The sequence below is a fragment of the Prionailurus viverrinus genome, chromosome D3 (assembly GCF_022837055.1).
Source record: "Prionailurus viverrinus isolate Anna chromosome D3, UM_Priviv_1.0, whole genome shotgun sequence".
Classification (NCBI taxonomy): Eukaryota; Metazoa; Chordata; class Mammalia; order Carnivora; family Felidae; genus Prionailurus; species Prionailurus viverrinus.
In genome coordinates, this window is record NC_062572.1 from 95389457 (window position 1) to 95407225 (window position 17769).

At 63.6% G+C, this 17769-nt stretch overlaps 1 protein-coding gene across 1 annotated transcript; it reads left to right on the forward strand.

Moving 5' to 3' along the window:
- The first annotated feature begins 767 nt into the window (after positions 1-767).
- On the forward strand, positions 768-16100 carry LOC125148698 (collagen alpha-1(I) chain-like). The gene is made up of 12 exons (XM_047826690.1): positions 768-850; positions 910-1086; positions 2165-2368; positions 7823-7921; positions 9582-9661; positions 9760-10055; positions 10145-10313; positions 12849-12909; positions 13011-13154; positions 13257-13489; positions 14487-14594; positions 15652-16100. Exons 1-12 carry the CDS (start codon positions 768-770, stop codon positions 16098-16100), a joined length of 2103 nt encoding a protein of 700 aa, XP_047682646.1.
- Positions 16101-17769: the final 1669 nt, after the last annotated feature.

Genomic DNA, 17769 nt, shown 5'->3' on the forward strand with positions numbered 1-17769 from the left:
CCAAGCACACGCTGCCGGCTGGTGGAGGCTGAAACTATAAAAACACATCCAGGTTCCTAAAAAATGTCTTAACTGTAATAGAAATAAAAACTAAAGAAGACGGCAAAGTAATAGACAAAATAAGTTTTGCTGAAGCGGAAGAGTCTGTGTGCAGGGGGAAGACTGGCGAACAGCTTGGGGGGACCCCCAGCCCTGCGCCCGGAGCCCGGCCCAGGCCTCTGCTGGAGGGAGTGGCGGGCGCTCGCCTGGAGCCCTGCTTCCTGGGGACCCAGAGCTCCTCAGAGATGGGCTGACGCAAGGAAAACGGGTGCCTTCGGGTGGGCCCCCTCCCCCGGTTCCAGAAGAGCCTGCCCTGCTGGGCACCAGCCTCTCGGCCCCCGTCAGCCCCGAGCTCCTGGGATGTTCACAGAGTGGAAAGGAGGCTGCAAGCTTTAACCCCTAAATGCTTACGATTTAAAAAACGGGTCTGGCAGATGATTAAACTAAACCGAAGACCTAATTGCTTTCATTTAAAATAATATGAAAGCAAATGTGATATTGTGTTGAACTTGGACGAACGGTACCTTTGGCAACAGAGTCCTGTCTCCCCCACAGACCGCTGTGCAGAAACACTACGAAATGAGGTCCTCGGTGCCTGTTACGCCGAAGTAGTTTTCAACGGAGCAAATGGCCGCTTTGGGGAATGGTCCAGCCCGTTTCTGCCTTCAGCCCTGAGAGCAAATCCCACTGATGGGGCAAGAGCAGAGAGGGCCCACATTTTCGTTGCGATGGCCAAATGCCGCGTGGGCTGCGGAGGCCGGGCCCCTGAAGGACTCCCAGCCCTGACGCAGCCGTGGGCCCGGAGGCCAGGGTGCGAGATACTGGAAACCGTGACTCAGAGGGGCCTCCAGCTCCTGGGCCCTGTTCCAGGTGCCGGCGCGAGGCTGTGCCCTGCACAGAGCTCGGGGCAGCAGCTGCCAGCGCGGACACGTCCGCGCCCTGCCGGGAAGGCGCGGGGGGCCGTGTGCGGGCCGAGGGCACAGTGCTGACCCGTGCAGCGGACAGGGCCCCCCGCCGAGGAACACTGCGGCTGGGCCAGGCCCAGGGGTGGAGAAGGGAAATCCTGTTGGAAGAGCCCCAAGTGCCCAGACGGGGCCTCGGGCCCGGCCCGGAGGCAGAGCAGGGGTGCGACCCCTCCCCGCAGAGCACGCACTTTGTGTTCTGGGTTCACGTTCACTCCCAAGTGGATATGTGTGCAAAGCTGCCAGAACATCTGTTCGCACGGTGAGGGTGGGACTCCAGGGGCTGGGCCCCTCCCGGTGGCCCACCCACAGCGAGGCGGGGGCTCCCATCCCACCCCGAAGTGGACAGCTGGTCCCCAGTCTCCCCAGTTAACTGAAAGAGAGAGAAATCGGGGGCGGGTGGGGGGGGGGGTTGGAACATGGTCATAAATCTGGGATCTGTTTTTACTGGTGCTTCTATTTCAGATTTTCAGTTTGGAAAAATACGCTTTTATGCGTTCCAGGCACCCCAGTGATGACCGAGAGGTGATGATAAATGGAAAAACTAAAAAAAAAAAAAAAAAAAAAAAAAAAAAGAGGAAAGCCCTTTTCTGGGCCAGGAGAACAAGTCCCTTCATCACATTCACACTAAACTTCACCTGTCTGGTTTCGTGTCATTTCTGTGCATCTTGCACGGGTGCAACTGCGCCCGGGGCCCCCCGACCCTGCACGCTGCCCTCCTCCCCCGTGCAGTCCCGGGGGCCCCTGTGCGCGGAGTGACTAGAGGAGCCGGTGCCCCAGGGCGCACGGACGACGCGGGGCAGGAGGGCTGGGCCGTGCGGCGGTGCGGGGCACAGAGCTCATTGTGTGTCAGTTTGCACGGATCCCGAACCGACACGGGAGGCTTTTGACGTGCGGCTGTGGTTTCCTTCCTGCCTTGCCACGAAAGGACTGTTTTTGCCGGGCCGTGGAAGTCTGCGCGGCCGGCCGGTGGGGTTGCCAAGCCCGAGTAGGTGGGTTTTAATTCGCTCCAGCTGTGCTGGCCGGCCCCTCTCCCCGCCGCGATGTGGCAAATGAAGGAACGGGGTCTGTCCCCTGGAAGCAGCTGTAAGCCATTCAGTCGCAAAAACTGAAATGAGAACACGGGGGAGAAACCAGACCTGCAATTCTGCCTTATTCCACAGCTGCCCTCAGCCCAGCGAGACAGCCGCCCAAACAGAGCCACCTCCCTGGGCCTTGGCCCGGGGACAGGAGGCGAGGAGGGGGTTGCTGCAGGCCCCAGGTATTTTGGTGAGCCGGAGGCCGGCTGGGGAGGGTGCGGGCGCCAGCGACACCTCCAGCTGGCGGGCGTTCCTGGCAGCCGTGTCCCCAGGATTGCGTCCCGGCGGGTGAGGCACACGTCAGGCCCTCCAGCCTCTAGTTGCCCCGGGGGCCAGTGTGGCTGCGAGGGGGCTGTCGGGGGCGGGGGGGGAAAAGGGGGGTGCCCGGCTGCCGGCACCGGGCAGGAAGGCCCCCCCGGCCCTGAGGTTCTCCTGTGCATCCCGCCAACCAAAACGACTGCCCGGGCAAGAAAGACACAGCCAGAGAGCCGAGGAGGGAGAAACGCGGGCTCTGGCCAGGACTCCCGAGCGGGCTGTTGTGGGGGCTGCTGTGGGGGATGAGGTTCCCAGGGGAGCAAGGGGCACCCCCTGCCCACCGGGCCTTTGGGACAAGCCTCTGCCTGCCCTCACGGTCCACAGCCGCGAGCCTGCCTGCCGGGCCGCCAGGAGGGCACGGTCCTCGGAGAACTGGTCCACGCGTCTGACCACACGCTCCCCTTCCTTCCGTGTCTGGCCTGCGACGGCAAAGATTTCGAGGCAGCGCGTCCTCAGGGAGCTGCTCCTCCGCCCGGATTCAGACCCAAGTGCCCGACACCCTGTGACTCGTCCACGCGGGCGCACGGGGCACACACGTGTGGCCGCCGCAGACGTGGACCCGTGCGGCGTGGCGGGAGGGATGCGGTGGGCGCGCGGGTGCGGCGAGTCGGGACAGGCCGAGGTGGTCCGAGGGAGCGCGCATCGAGCCTGTGTCACCACGACCAAGCGAACAGGCCGTCCGCACCCTATCACCGCAGCACGGGCCCTGCTGGGCCCCGGAGGGCATGGGGCACAGGGAGGCCCCCCAGTTACTGTCACGCTGTCAGCTGCTGGCAGACAACGCGGAGCAGGAGAAGGCCCCTCCCCGAGCCCTCCTCTGTCCTGCAGTCCCTGAGGAGACCCCGAAAGCACTAGGTGTCCTGTGACACACGGCCCCCGGCGGTCCTGGGAGCCCCCTCCTCTCTCACCCGACACCCGCCGCCCCCTCCCTCTGCCCCCACCGCAGCCGGTGCCGGTGGTGAGGCCCACTGGTGCACCCTGGGGGTGGGGGGGGCTCAGGAAGCGAGGCCGGGAGCCAGTACCAGCTGTGCTGCAGGGCGTGCTGGCATGTGAGGTGGCCTGGCCCACCCCGATCCCCTCCCCGTCCGGCCTCAGTGGCCCCCCAGGGAAACAGCTCAGACCCCTGCAGGGTCCAAATTCAGGGGCAAACGGACCGCGAACCCCTGGCCTGCGCCGCAAAGGCCAACCTGGAGGGTGGCCTGACGCCGTGCCCCCCGGGGGCTCCAGGCCGGACAGCCCCATGGCTCTCAGAGCCCCCCCCCAACCTCGACCCCTGCCCCTTAGCCGGGAGCAACTGGGAAGCTCAGACTGGGCGCCTGGGCTCTGGGTCCCCAGCGTTGCAGGACCTGAGGCGGCAGAAAGGACGAAACCCCCGCCCCTGTGGGACGCACACTCCTCCAGGGAAGTCTCAAGATGGGGGGACCGGGCCCTGAGCCCCTGCCCTGCGGGTCTCTGAGTTCCGGCTCTGACGGTCTTCAGGAGCCCCTCTGCCATTGCACCACCTTCCTTCAAGCGTGCAGTGCACGCTGCCTTCAGAAGCGGGGGATCCCGAGGGCCTATGGAGCTGATTCTGCCCCCTCCCCCCTGCAGTGTCCGCCCCCTGAAGTTTCCACTTAAACCACAGGGAATGCAACCAAGTAGAGAACTATTTGGGTTAATAGGATCCTATTCTAAAAATGCAAATGTATGTGCTCTGTTAAAAGGCCATCAGTCATTCACACATTAGTGTGAACAAGTCCAGAGGCTTGTTCTAACCCAGCCTTCTCCAAGGCGGCTAAAGTGCTGGTCCGGCTCTTGGACGGGGCTGCGAGCGAGAGGCCGAGAGGCCGGGCACAGGTCAGGCACGGCCTGCAGGGCCAAGGGCCTGTGCCTCCCTTTCCTCTTCCTGGGAGCTACCCGGCCACCCGGCCCGCTATGGGCAGGACAAAGTCCAGCACAAAGGCCTGAGCCCCGAGTAGCAAGGAGGTTTTGGAACCAAGTAGCTCTCCCTTAGAGAACTTCCTGTTCAGTTCGGGCACACATCCAAGCCCTCCCGTAAACACAGCACCCACGACACGCGGGCTGTTGCAGAATCAGAAGGGAGCCTCCCACAAGGGTCTGCGCTCGCTCGCGGGTTTCTCGGAAGGGAAGGAGGCAGCAGCCGCAGACACGGGCTGACACCAGAACACGGCACACGTGTGCACGCGCCAGCACCCACACCTCTGCCGCACTCGTGTGTTCACGTGAGCACCCACACCTTCCGCTGTATTCGTGTGCACACACGAGCACCCACGCCTTCCACTGCACACGTGTGCACACGCCAGCCCCCACACCTTCTGCTGTATTCGTGTGCACGTACCAGCACCCACACCTTCCGCTGCACACGTGTGCACACGCCAGCCCCCACACCTTCCGCTGTATTCGTGTGCACGTACCAGCACCCACACCTTCTGCTGCACACGTGTGCACACGCCAGCCCCCACACCTTCCGCTGTATTCGTGTGCACGTACCAGCACCTACGCCTTCCACTGCACGTGTGTTCACGTGAGCACCCACACCTTCCACCGCACTCGTTTGCACGCACCATCACCCACACCGTCCGCTGCTCCCTGCAGGCCCTGTCCCACCCCTCCCACCTGTGCCCTCAGAGCCCAGTGTTCGCTTCAGGACCCCTCGTTCCCACCCTCCCTGGCACAGCCCCGGGAGCGGAGGGTGCTGACTCCTCCCAGGGCCCAGAATTTTTGCCTCCACCCTTTTCTGCAGCAAATGTTCTTCATGACAAGACGTAATTGGGAACAATAAGGGTAACGGGATGAATTAAGCTCCTGCCTCGGCTTCCCGCCCGCGTGGCCCCTCAGTAGTTAAGGCTCGTAAACTCTCAGCGAAGTGCCCAATCGGCCACTACTCGCGGCAGACCCTTTCTTGTCGCTGGAGGAGCCTGGAACAACAGAGCCCAGAGAAAAAGCGAACAATAACTTTCCCTTGAAAAGGAACATCGGATGAGGAATCCATTCTCGGGCCTTTCTTTCTGGAGACGATGGCGGAGGGGCCACGGGGCTGCCGCCGTGTGGGGCTCGGACTAGTCCCAGGGCGCCCCGGAGCCACGTTTCCCTGTCGAACTGTTGGGTGAGCGTCCCGGGGCGGCGATGACAGACTATCACAGAGCGGGTGGCTCGAAACAACAGACGTGTATTCTGTCACAGCTTGGCAGGCCAGAAGTCCAAGACCGGGGTGTCCCCGGGCCAGGCTCCCCCCAGAGGCTCTAAGGGGGCCCTTCTGGCCTCTTCCAGCTGCCCTGGCCTCCTGGCCGTGTCCCGTCCGTCTGTGCCTCAGTCTCCAGCTGGCCTCCCCACGTGTCTGTTCCTCAAATTCCTCTCTTCTTAGAGGGACACAGTCGTAAGGGGTTGGAGCCCACCCTAATGGCCTCATCTTGGCCTGAACATCTGCAGAGACCCTATTTCCAGCCCAGGTCCCATCCACAGGCCCCGGGGATCAGGACGTGGTCATACCTTTCTGGTGGCTCAGTCCAACCTGAGATACCCAGCCCCCTGCTCACCACGCTTTCCCTGCAAGGTCAGCCCTGTAGCACGTCCCCCCTAGAGCGTCAGGTCTGCGAGACCCCGTCCACTCGACACGGCCCAGGGGGCCTCACCCTGGCTGCTAGTCGGAGGCCCTGGGGACCGGGAGAGCCCCGGTGCCCAAGGGCAGCCAGACCCCGGCTCTCCCAGACTGGAGGGCCCAGCGTTGAGTCTGGGTGGTCCTGCCTCTGTTCCCACCGCCCCACGGGGAGGTGCCACGGCGGCCCCACACTCACAGACGAGGAGACGGGTTGGGAGGGCCCTGCTGGGCGGGACCAGGCCCAGGCCCACCCACCTCATCAGTCCACATGCACGTGGGGGCTTCCGTGGGAGCTGGGGCCACGTGAAGACCAGCGAGACCCGGCCCAGGCTGAGGCGTCCCACACATGCGCTCCCCTCCCACCAAAGCCTCCCTCCGGGGCACCCGCGTTGCCTGGTGGTGGGGGTCCACCTCCTCGCCGTTTGGACGGTTAAATCCTGGTACCCGGCCGCCCACGAGTGGTGCCTCGCTGTCCTGGGAGCCAGCAGGGGACCCGTCCAGATCGGGTCACTGACACACACCACTGGTGAGGAAACACCACCTCTGTGGACACACCCAGTGGAGGAGTCAGGACAGCAGCGTGGCCCAGCGGTCTCAGAGCCGTCCAGAGGGAGCCCAGCCCTGCCGGAGGACAGATGGCCGTGTCTGCTGGAGCACGAAGCGGTGGCCGGCTCCTGGGGCTCCCGCGATCACTGAAGGGAGCGCTGCTCCCCGTTAGGGAGCAAGGCCATCTGTCCGTGTCCCCTCTCCTTCAGCATTTAATGATGCTTCCAGTGAGCCCGGCTGCAAACCTTCCAGACACTTCCGTGGATTTGCTGTTCTCTTGGGCTCTGTCCAGTCTGGGTGCTTCTGTTGGACGAGACTGTCTGGGCATGCAGTGTCACAGCACTGCAGCCACATGGGCACCTCCCACGTCCCCGTCCTCAGGAGACTGGAACGGGGCCCCTGTGGGCTCAGCGGGGCCCCAAGGACCTGGACACAACCGCTTTATTCGGGAGGTGATTTTAGGTGGGAGGGGAGGAAGCCAACATCGATGGGGTCCCTCTGTGGATGGCTCGTTCCTGCCAGAATAGCCGCCCCTGCCTTGTCCCCTGAGGAGCCATTACACTCTGGCCTGTCCCTTGGGCAGAAGAAGACACATGTCCCCAGATCCCAAGGCCCCTAGGACGTGTCCCCAGAGCTCAGGGCCCCAGAAGACAAGCATCGGTGAGACATGATCCATGGACAGATCTTGTAATGGAGATATTCTGGGTTTGTCAGGAACCTACAATGGGGTCAGAATAGACCTCCTTGAGAAGGAATATTTACCTCAAAGCCCATAGGCTCTCGTAGTTCAGATAAGCGTAAGTGGAGAGGTCTACACAATGGGAGGTGGACACAGAAGGCTCTGGAAAAGTGGAGCCGGTGCAGGGAGGGAGGGACGGTCAGTGAGGAGTCACCGAAGCATGGAGATACCCCAGGAGACTTGAGACTGGGCAGCGCCAGGACCCTCTGGTCTGGGGGTTGCAGGGCCATGGGACCGCGCTGGCCGGGACAATACCTAGGTGTGTGGTGGGCTGCTGCGGGCCCCTGGGTCCCAGGGAGGCGCGGGGCCAAAGCCGGGGTGAGCGGTGCCGCAGAGCCCGGAGAGGGGGGGCAGGACTGCCAGGACTCGGCCCCCAAAGTGGGGAGGCTGGGCAGAGGAAGCCAGGGTGGCAGCCGCACCCACTGTGGGAGGAAGGCACACCAACAGTGAAGGTCGGGACTAAAAAGTCCTCAGAAAACAGAGATCACTGGGAAGCCAGTTCCGAGGCTTCTGGCTGGGCCCCCTACCCTTGCCTGTCTTCCAGTGACGACCTCAGCCTGCAGTGTCACCAGGGACAGAAGGCCTCGGGAGCCCGGGCCAGGGGAGCCACGTGTTGCTACACTTGCCAGAGTGCCTGTCGCGGGTGAGGGGACTTTCAGGTCTAGTGCACGGTGGCCACCATGTGCTCTATGTGACAGAGATGTCGCTGCCATGGTCAGGGTCTCCAGCGCTAAAGGATCCGGACCTCAGGGCTCGTGGAAAGGGCCAGCCTGGGAGGCTCGAAGGTGAGCTGTGGCCACGCAACCTGGAGGACACGTCTCAAATCCCCCCTCTGTGGCATCTAGAACCTCACTCTGGCCCCTCTTCAGGAGGGCTGGGTCTTTTTTTTTTTTTTTAATCTTTATTTATTTTACTATTTTTTTAACTTTTTTTTTAACGTTTTATTTATTTTTGAGACAGGGAGAGACAGAGCATGAACAGGGGAGAGTCGGAGAGAGGGAGACCCAGAATCCGAAACAGGCTCCAGGCTCTGAGCTGTCAGCACAGAGCCCGACGCGGGGCTCGAACTCACGGACCGCGAGATCATGACCTGAGCCGAAGTCGGACGCTTAACCGACTGAGCCACCCAGGCGCCCCTAAATTAATTTATTTTAGAGAGAGAGGGAGAGAGAGAGAGACAAAGTGCAAGCAGGGGTGGGGCAGAGAGGGAGACACAGAATCCGGGGCAGGGTCCAGGCTCCGAGCACAGAACCTGACGCAGGGCTTGAACTCATGGACTGTGAGATCATGACCTGAGCCGAAGCCGCGCGCTCAATCGACTGAGCCACCCAGGCGCCCTTGTTGCCTTTGCTTTTGGTGTCACGTCCATGAAATCACTGCCAAACCCAACGTCACGCGGCTTTTGTCCTACGTTTTCTTCGGAGACTTTCGTGGTTTTAGGTCTGTGATCTATGTTGAGCTGACTTGTGTGTGGCGTGAGGCAGGGGTCCCACCTCGTTCCTCTGCATGTGGACGTGCGGTTTTCCCAGAGCTGCTCGCGGGGGAGACTGCTTCTCCACCAGCACGGGGTCGTGGTCCTCTCGTCAGGAAAGGCGGGACCGCACGCGTAGGGACTTGCGTCCAGTCTCTCTGTTGTCTGGGCTGTGGGGCTCCTTGGGGCTAGGGCCACACGGTTTGGTGACTATACTCTGTAGCAAGTTCTGAAATCGGGAGGTTGCACAGGGCGTGTTCTAAAGCCGCAGTGGAACTGTAGCCCCTGGCATCGAGGTGGAAACAGACCCTCAGAGCGGCAGCTAAATGCGCCTGCTGAGGGCACGGAGTTGGCACAGTGCCCCGGGGATCGGGCAGGCCGCGAAAGGCACGTCAGGAAGCCGAGATTTCAAGGCAAACGTGACTGACAGGCTGCGGTGGTTGTTCGTCCCGACGAGAGCCAGCCTCGTAAGAGGGGCTCCCGGCAGCTCTGCGCACAGGCTCGCAAAGCCCGGGTCATGGTGCAGAGCTCTGGGGGGCATTCGGGCTGGGCAACATCAGCCCCCGTGGAGGCTTCACTGAGCGGGGCGGCCTCAGCGATCCAAGGACGTCGAGGAGGGCTCACCACGTACCCGGTGGGGGCTCTGATGGCCGTCACCGCTCCGGATTCTTCTTCTGTTGCAGAGGAGGAAACTGAGGCACAGGTAGGTTCCAGGAGCAGGTTTGACCTTCACGAGGTTCCTGTGAAGCCACCAGAGAGGGTGGGTTTGCACGGCCGTCGGTGCCGCCGGCCGCAGGCTGGGCCCCCACACGCCAATCTCCCGCTGTCTCAGCTCCGCTCACGGTGAAGCTGCCGTACCGGGGGTGCCTCCCAGCGTGGGGTCCACGAACTTCGGCCGCAGCCCCGGCAGCCGTGAGCGCCACACCCCTCCCTTCTCAGTAGAGCAGGCCCCCCACCTAGGCGCTTGGGACATTGGGGCCGTGTAACTCCCAGGGGCGCTGTGCCCACAGGAGGCGAGGCAGCACCCCCGGGCCCCCCCCCCCGAGGGGTGCCAGCGCCCGCCTGCCCCCGGCCTGACCACCGCAAGCGGCTCTGGACGGCGGCCACCGGCCCCAGAGCCCACAGCCTGAGGGGAGCCTGGGCAGGGGCAGGGCTCACAGTGCGGGCCACCCCTCACGGGATCGCCCAGGCCTTCCGCCGGCTTCGGCCCCGGCCATCCTGGGAACTGCCACAGCCGGTGGTCGCCCCCGACTCGGCAGGGCCGAGGGGCCCCTGCCCCAGCCCGATGCTGACGCTCCGGCACCAGGTTCGGGGGGAGAATCAGTCCCCTGCTGTGCAAAGCCAAATGTTCGCACCACAAAGGACGTCCCCCTGCCAGCCAGCCATCTGCACCAGGCGGCCGGCCTCTCCGGGGACCGTGTGCGCGGCTGGCTGTGCTCGGGGCCCCGGCCTCCCAGCAGCAGCGTCAGCCGCCAGGGCCCCTCCCAGCGCCTTCCAGGAGAGCCCGGGGCCGGCCCGCCTTCCCCTCCCGTCCGTGCAGACTCTGGGGGCCCGCTGGCCGAAAGTGAGCTCTGTTTGTCAGCAACCCTGCGGCTTTTACACTTCACACACTTGAGATCAGTGCTTGACGATCCAGACACGCATCGCAGCTCAGACACCACACAGGAGCCCTGACGGTGACGGCAGCCGCGCGTCGCCGCAGCAGCCAGACTGAAATTTATAACAGTGACCTGGGCCTCGTCAGGCCCTGGTGACAGGGTGCCGCGTGAATCGCTGCTTACTCACCAGTGAGCTTGGCGAGGTTGGGCGGATTATGAAATACAGAAAAGGTCAGACAGTAGGAGTTTGTCTAGACATTCTATTTTGATCCTGCCCTCTGTGTCTCTGCGGCCGCCTTGCACACGCCGATATTTTAGCGATATTATAAAAAGCATCGTTCTCATCTCTAATCGGGGACACACCAACACCGAGGTGCCCAGGGGAGACCCCTCAGGAGGGCAGTCTCCTCTCAGGCCTCTTCCCGCCACGCCCGGCTCCTGGGAGGGACGCACGCCGGGAGGAGACCAGGCCTTCGGGAAGTCTGTCCAGGCAAACATGCCAAGACACAGGAGCGGCTTATCCTCCCCGGGCCTCACGGGCAGGCTGGCCGTGGTCCACCGCGGTCCCTTCCGCGGGCTGAAGAGGGGACGTCTCCCAGTGCCCGCCGTCCCATCATGAACTGAAGGAGACACGGAGGTACAGAGAATGGGGGAGACGGACAGAGTGTGGAGTCCCGGCAGCCCTGCGCCCGGCCGAGGTTCCTGGGGGGCTGGAGGTCTCTGCCCAATGGTTCTTACGCCCAGGACGCGACGCCCTCTGCAGACAGTTTTGGTTGCCCAGCCTTGGGTGGGGTGGGGCGAGGGGGCTGCTGGCCTTAGAGGGCGGAGGCCGGTGTGCTCAGCACTCCGTAGGGCACGAGACACCCACGGCGGCCACCCAGGCTGGTCGGCGGTGCCGACGTGCGAAGCCCCAAGTCGGGAACCAGTCCAGGTGATAGAGGAGAAAAACCGTCTGCCCGCGAGACCATCTTGGAGGGCGGATCTCGTTTCTGACGTTTCCGTGACCGGTTTCACTGCTACGCGGCCCTTCCCCTGGACCGCCCCGACACCGTCCCCCCAGGCCGCCCCGGACTCCCCGCCCACCCGGCTGCAAACCGACAGGGAACGCGGGCGCCGTGGGGGCCTGGGGAGGCGGGCCAGCACTCACCACCTGGGAGCACTGAGAAAACATGAGGCCCATCCAGGCAGAGTGTGAGGGACCCGGTTTGGGTTCGTCCTTTCTAGTGCTCATGCGAGTGGCCAACAGGGAGTCTGTTCTCTGCGGGCACCCTGGCCCCCTTGTGGCCCTCTGCAGGGGGGCTCTCTGGGCCTGGGGAGGCCCACGGGAGGCCCACGGGGGGCCTCATGCCTTTGGAGACCAAGAGGACGCGTGGCCTCCTGAGCACGGCCACCGCAGAGCTCGGCCGGCACGTTCCCTTCACCCCTCTGACTCCGGCGTCCCTGGGCCGCGGGAGCCCGGTTTTCTGAACAACCCCAGGCAGTGCGCGTCTGTTGTGAGGCCTGCCCCGCGAGATCCCCACCCGGTCCCTGCACCATCAGCAGGACAGAACTTCCCCAGGCCACCCGGTTCGAGCACACGGTGCGGGGCTCCGTGCAGGCGCAGGGAGGGAGTGTGAGTCTGGGCCCCACGCAAGGAGCCCCTGAGATGAGTCCGCAGCCAAAGCACTTTGTGGGGCACCCGGGGCCCCAGGTGGTAAATGTCTGTCCCTTGATTTCGGCTCAGGTCATGATCTCACAGTCCATGAGTTCGAGCCCCACGTCAGGCTCTGTGCTGACAGAGTTGAGCCTGCTTGGGATTCTCTCTCTCAGACCCTCCCCTGCTCATGCGTGCGCTCTCTCTCCCTCTCTCTCAAAATAAAAAAAAATAAAACTTTCAGAGCACTTTGGGAGGTGACCCCACCAACACTGGTAGGGGAGTGAGGCCGTGAGCCAAGGAGGAAAGGAAAGGCAATACACCACGTAGGTCATCAGCGAGGAGAGTAGGGTTGCATCGGTGCACGGCCCGGAGATGATACGCATGCAGTCCTGATGTCAGAGTCCCCGGGGAGGGGCCGAGGCGTCTCCAGCCGGGTGGGGAGGGGATTCCACGGCACGGGGGCCCCCGCACTATGCAGCCCCATCCCTGAGGACCCGCCTGTCGTGCTCCTGTCCCCTCGCTGGCCTCTCAAAGCCCTGGACTCCGAAATCTGTGTTTGCTGAGCCAGGAAGCAGAGGCAAGGGCTTGTTCTCTGTCCTGTTGCCTGTGGATGGCCTCCCTCCTCTGGACCCAGCTGATACGGATGATGGGCCACCCGGAGGGTGCGGGGCTCACGGCTCGGGGCTCGGATAGCTCCTGTGATGCCTCCCCCGCCGTGGTTCGGTCCCCCCACGCCCCTGGGCCTCTGCCTGGGCCAGACAGGTTTTCATCTGAAACCGTCTCATTTCGTGAAGAATCCTGCCGAGCGGCTGGCGGCTGCCCCCGCCCCACGAGTACTCACCTGCCCGCTCCCCCTCCCCCTCAGGCTGCGAGGTGCCCGCCCTGGGCAAGCTGCCAGCAGCCCTCGAGCCCACGTCTGCTCTCGGGTGGCCACGTGGGCCCCGCTGAATCTGGAAGGGTCTGGCCCAACTTGGCCGTCAGCCAAGCTCCTGGCAGACGCCCCCTCCCCTCCAGGCGCCCTTGGAAGGGCCTGGAACAAGCGGGCCTCCGGGAAGGGGGGGCCCCAGCTGCCCCTGCACCTGGTGGGAAGGGGCCATGATTCAGAACTGCAGCCAGACCCCGGTGGCCGCTTCATTGAGGGGGATGACAGGCTGCCACGCAACCTCTTGCGGTGACACACATACTCCTAGGGAGCCCCAAGACCCTCAACTGTCCCCCCACAGGCTCCTCTGCTGGGACAAGTGGGGCCACTACCTCCCACTGTGTCTGAAAGGGCAGAGGGTCCACAGCAGGGGCTCCTTGGAGAGGCCAGCCCTGTGGACACAGGCCCTGTAGATGCAGGGCCCGTGGATACAGGCCCCATGGATGCAGGCCCAGTGGACGCAGGCACCGTGGATACAGGCCCCGTGGATGCAGGCCCAGTGGATGCAGGGCCCATGGATACATGCCCCGTGGACGCAGGCCCTGTGGACGCAGGGCCCGTGGACGCAGGCCCCGTGGACACAGGCCCGGTGGACGCAGGGCCCAGTGGACGCAGGCCCCGTGGACGCAGGGCCCGTGGACGCAGGGCCCGTGGACTCAGGCCCCGTGGACGCAGGGCCCAGTGGACGCAGGGCCCGTGGATGCAAGCCCTCCTGTTTTCAAGGACACCACACCAGGAGGCACGCTGGCCCAGGGTCCTCGGGGGAGGGGCATTCACACTGAGACACGCTGGGCCCGTGCACGCCCGCCCGGATCACCGCATCCTCTACGCCGTTGTGGGAGGCAGTGTCATAATGGAACCGCAGCCACTAATTAACAGTGACCCGGGCCTCAGGTTCCTCCATGCAAGGAGGGGGCCGGTGAAGTGATGTCTTGCTCAGGGAGAGGCCAAGGCGTGGAGTGGGCTGGGGGCCCTAAACCGCCCAAGAGAGACAGTGACACGGCTGCCTGGCGTTCGTGGCCTCCAGAGGATCTTCAGGACCCAGCCTGGTCCTCGGCCACCCCTCCTCATCAGGCTGAGGAGCCCACTCTAGATCCCCCTCCCCGATCCCACCAGCCTGTCACCCACAGACCCCCACGCCCCTGCAGGAGGCGGAGAGGCAGGCCCAGGACCGCCTACCGGTGTCCCTCCCGGCCCAGGCTTTGGCCTCCAGGAATCGCTGCCTCAGAGCCTTCTCCAGGGACAGGCTTGATAGGGGCCGGGGCCACGTCGACGCCACCCTGAGGAGGCCCACGTGGACTCCCGTGGCCCAGGCCTGCTGCCAATGCTTCCTTTGGGGTCTCTGTGTGGTGCCCGCTGGCCCGTGAACACGGGCGCCGCGTCACACCGGGGGGCGCGCCCCGGCGCCAGAGGGCTGAGCGGGAGGACACCTGCAGAGCCCGACCCGGGTGTCGGGGACCCACACCCGCCACCTCCGAACGGAGCCAGTGTGGCTGCTGACCACGCGCACGCCTCCCGTGCACGTGTGGAGACTTCTCAGGAAGCATATTCCGTGAGGGTAACGGTCCCGGACTCTCCCAGGAAATCGAGGCGTGGTGATTCAGGCCCCCAAGGGCGCCTTTGTGGGGGGCTCGGGGAGGGCCAGCAAGCCCCCGCTCGCAGAGGCCGAGAAAGTCCTGGGGACGGCACGTGGAGCTCACGAGGGTGGACCCCGCGGACCGCGCCCTCTAACTGCCCTACCGGAGGGAGGGACGTCACATGCCACCACCAGCCAGCGTCACAGCCACGGCCCACCCCACGTCTCCACTGACCAACACCCCTCTCACCTGGCGGCCCTTCCCTGCATCCTCGCGAGGCCCCCCACCCCCACCCCCGGTGAGTCACCAGCTGTCCTGGAGTTACAGGACAGGTGTCACCGCGGCTACTGCAGCCCAACGGGGGCCGCGGGGCAGGGCTGCCCCTGGGAGACCGGGGGTGCTAGGAGCTTCCTGGGGACCCTGCCCCGTCCCCAGCCCCAATCAGCATCCCCCCCGCTGAGGCCCGGGGATGAGCGAGGGTGGGCGGCAGGAGGGTGGACGGAGGGCACGCGGCCGGCCCGCCTGCGCACGGACTGAGCTGACGCCCAGCTCCCCCATCAGTAGGCGCGCAGACGGTGAAAGCGTGGGGAAATCGGTGTCTCCCAAGGCCACACAGAACGTCCGTGTCCCAGCAAGACACAGGCCTGAGCACGTCTGTCCCCCAGCAAAATGGACGGAAGGGGACAGAGATGTGCCTCGCCCAGCTCCCAACTCCGGGCCGGGGCAGAACCCGGGCAGGACCCGGGGAGCCAGGGTCTCCCCTCAGGGCAGGTGGCTCAGGATCCCCCTGTGTCCGGCCAAGTTACAGATGGTGACTCCTGTACCGCTGATGACCGAGCCAGGGAACCAACGGCCCTCCTCGTTCAGAGGTCCTGCCCCGGACCTGTCCAAACCTCCTCTCCCTTCCTCTCCCCTCTTGCCCTCCCTCCCCTCTCCTCCTCTCCTCTCCCCTCCCCTCCTCTCCCCTTCCCTCCTGCCCTCCTCTACACTCCCTTCCCTTTCCCTCCTCTCCCCCTCTCCCCTCCAGTCCCCTCCTCTCCCCTCCACTCCCCTCCTCTCCTTTCCCCTTCCCTCCTGCCCTCCTCTACACTCCCCTCCCTTTCCCTCCTCTCCCCCTCTCCCCTTCTCTCCCCTCCTCTCCCCTCCACTCCCCTCCTCTCCCCTCCTAGGGTGCCTGCTCGAACCAGGGCTGCACCCCGCTGAGGACCGGGGGCGGCGGGGGGGACTCCACAAGGGCTGGCCCAGGACAGGCACGGCGGGAGAGTCCCAAACGAGGCCTGAGGGCTGCGGGCTGGAGGCAGGTCAGGCTGCCCTGCCCTCAAACAGTGACGTCACCTCTGAGGCCGCACAGGCCCGGCACGCTGCTCCCAAGGAAGCCTGGCACGACTGGCACGGCACGGGGGATCCGAACGGGCCTTGGCAGGTGTCTGCAGGAGGAGGTGCTCCAAGCACACGTGCTCGCCCCTGCGCCCCCCGGGAGCTCACCAAACTGAATCCTCTACGCTCAAACCACGGCATCTGCCCCAAAGGGGGTCCCAGCAGCAGGACCACAGTCAGGGCCTCTGGCTTCACCTCCAGAAACAAAGCCTCGATGGGGCTCCGAGCCGCCAGCGGGTGACACAGGGTAGCTTCTCACTTACGGGGCGTGCAAGTCACAGTTCTGTTCACTTTCTGTCCCAAGAACCTATGCTGGCCTGTCACCTGGGGCGATAGGTGGGGGCAGTCCGTGGTCTCGGCTGCACGGGGGTGGCCTGGGGACACAGGCACATGTCCCCACCTGGGAGTCAGCGGCAGGACAGGGAGCGGGACTCCCCAGAGGAGGGCAGGCAAAAGGTGAGCCGTTCACGTTCCAAATCATTTCGATCAGATTTTTTAAAACAGGGAATCCCGTGGCAAAATGTGACTAGTTCTGCCGCAGCCAGGAAGAGGGGGGAGAGGCCAGCTGAGACTGAACCACACTCACACGGGGGCCACACCCGGGAGGGGCGACCGTGGACGGTGTCCGTTGTGACCCCCTTTACGGACAGGGAGACCGAGTCTCTCGGAGCCGAGTGCTTGCTTGAGGCCACGAAGCAAAGAGGGATATCTCCTGGCGTGGAGGGCCTCTCTTTACTAGCGTCCCGTCATTCTGTCTGTTTCTCATTAATTTGCCTAAAAAGCTCCAGCCGTGAGCGAGCAAGCAGCAGCTCTCCACCTGTGCGGGGTCATTACAGACCGGCGAGCCCCGGTGGTGGCCGGGACGGGCTGGCTCAGGGAGCGGGGCCCTGGGGACCCATGCAGCCCTCCTTACCTTGCAGGCTGACCCTCCCCGCCCCTCCCTGACGCCCCCCCCCCTCGCGCCCCCCGGGGTTGCCAGCAACCACCGGGGAGTCACTAAGGTGAAGCTGGCAGGTTCAAGCAGCCGCAGTGAGCCCGGTGCCCTGCCTGGAATGTTCCCTCCAACGCATTTGCCAGCAGAAGCCCGTCAAATTTACAGCTAGAGATCCTGTAGTCATTTCTGTAATTGGCCAGGAAAATCAAGCCTTATGAAGGCAATGTTTTGTTTGAACTGTGCCTTATTTCATAAAATTTCCTTAAAGCAATTATGTTTTCATAAATGTGGCTGAGGTCATGGATGGCACCTCATTTCGTCACGGAACCTGCATCCCATGGCAATTAGCGGAGAAGTGAGCGTGATGGGACCAGTAGCTGGGGCGCGTGACGTTTTCTCTACAGGAGCTACAGATAATCTATGAATCTTGCCCCAAACACCCGGCGACTTGCAACATCCCTCACCTCCAAGTCGGGTCTGTGAAATTGCTTTAAGTAAACAAAACAAGATGCCAGGAGGTAGCATGTCAGTGTGTGATTTATGGTGTGAATTGAACGTCTTTGTGTGATTAAACACATAGTTAACCCCCAGGAGCAAAGCGTCACAACATTGAACAACTCGACTCAAGACTGGCCCTTTGGGCCCGCCCCACATGTCTGCCCAGGAGGGTCTGTGTCCAGGAGGGTCTCTGTGCCCAGGAGGGTCTCTGTGCCCGGGAGGGTCTGTGTCTCTGGGGAAGGTCTGTGTGCCTGGGATGGTCCATCTGTTCAGGGACCCCTTCCTCGGGGAGCCTTAGCCCTGGGTTTACCCTGACCCTGCTGGGAAGCACACTGGGCCAGCCTTGGGCCACCACAGAGAATGGAAGGGGACCCCGAAGAGACGCGCATCCAGGAACAACTCTCCACGCCTTTGTTTAAGACAAAAACAGTAAATGAGTGGATATTTATCCAATGCAGGTAAAACCGGATAATTCCAA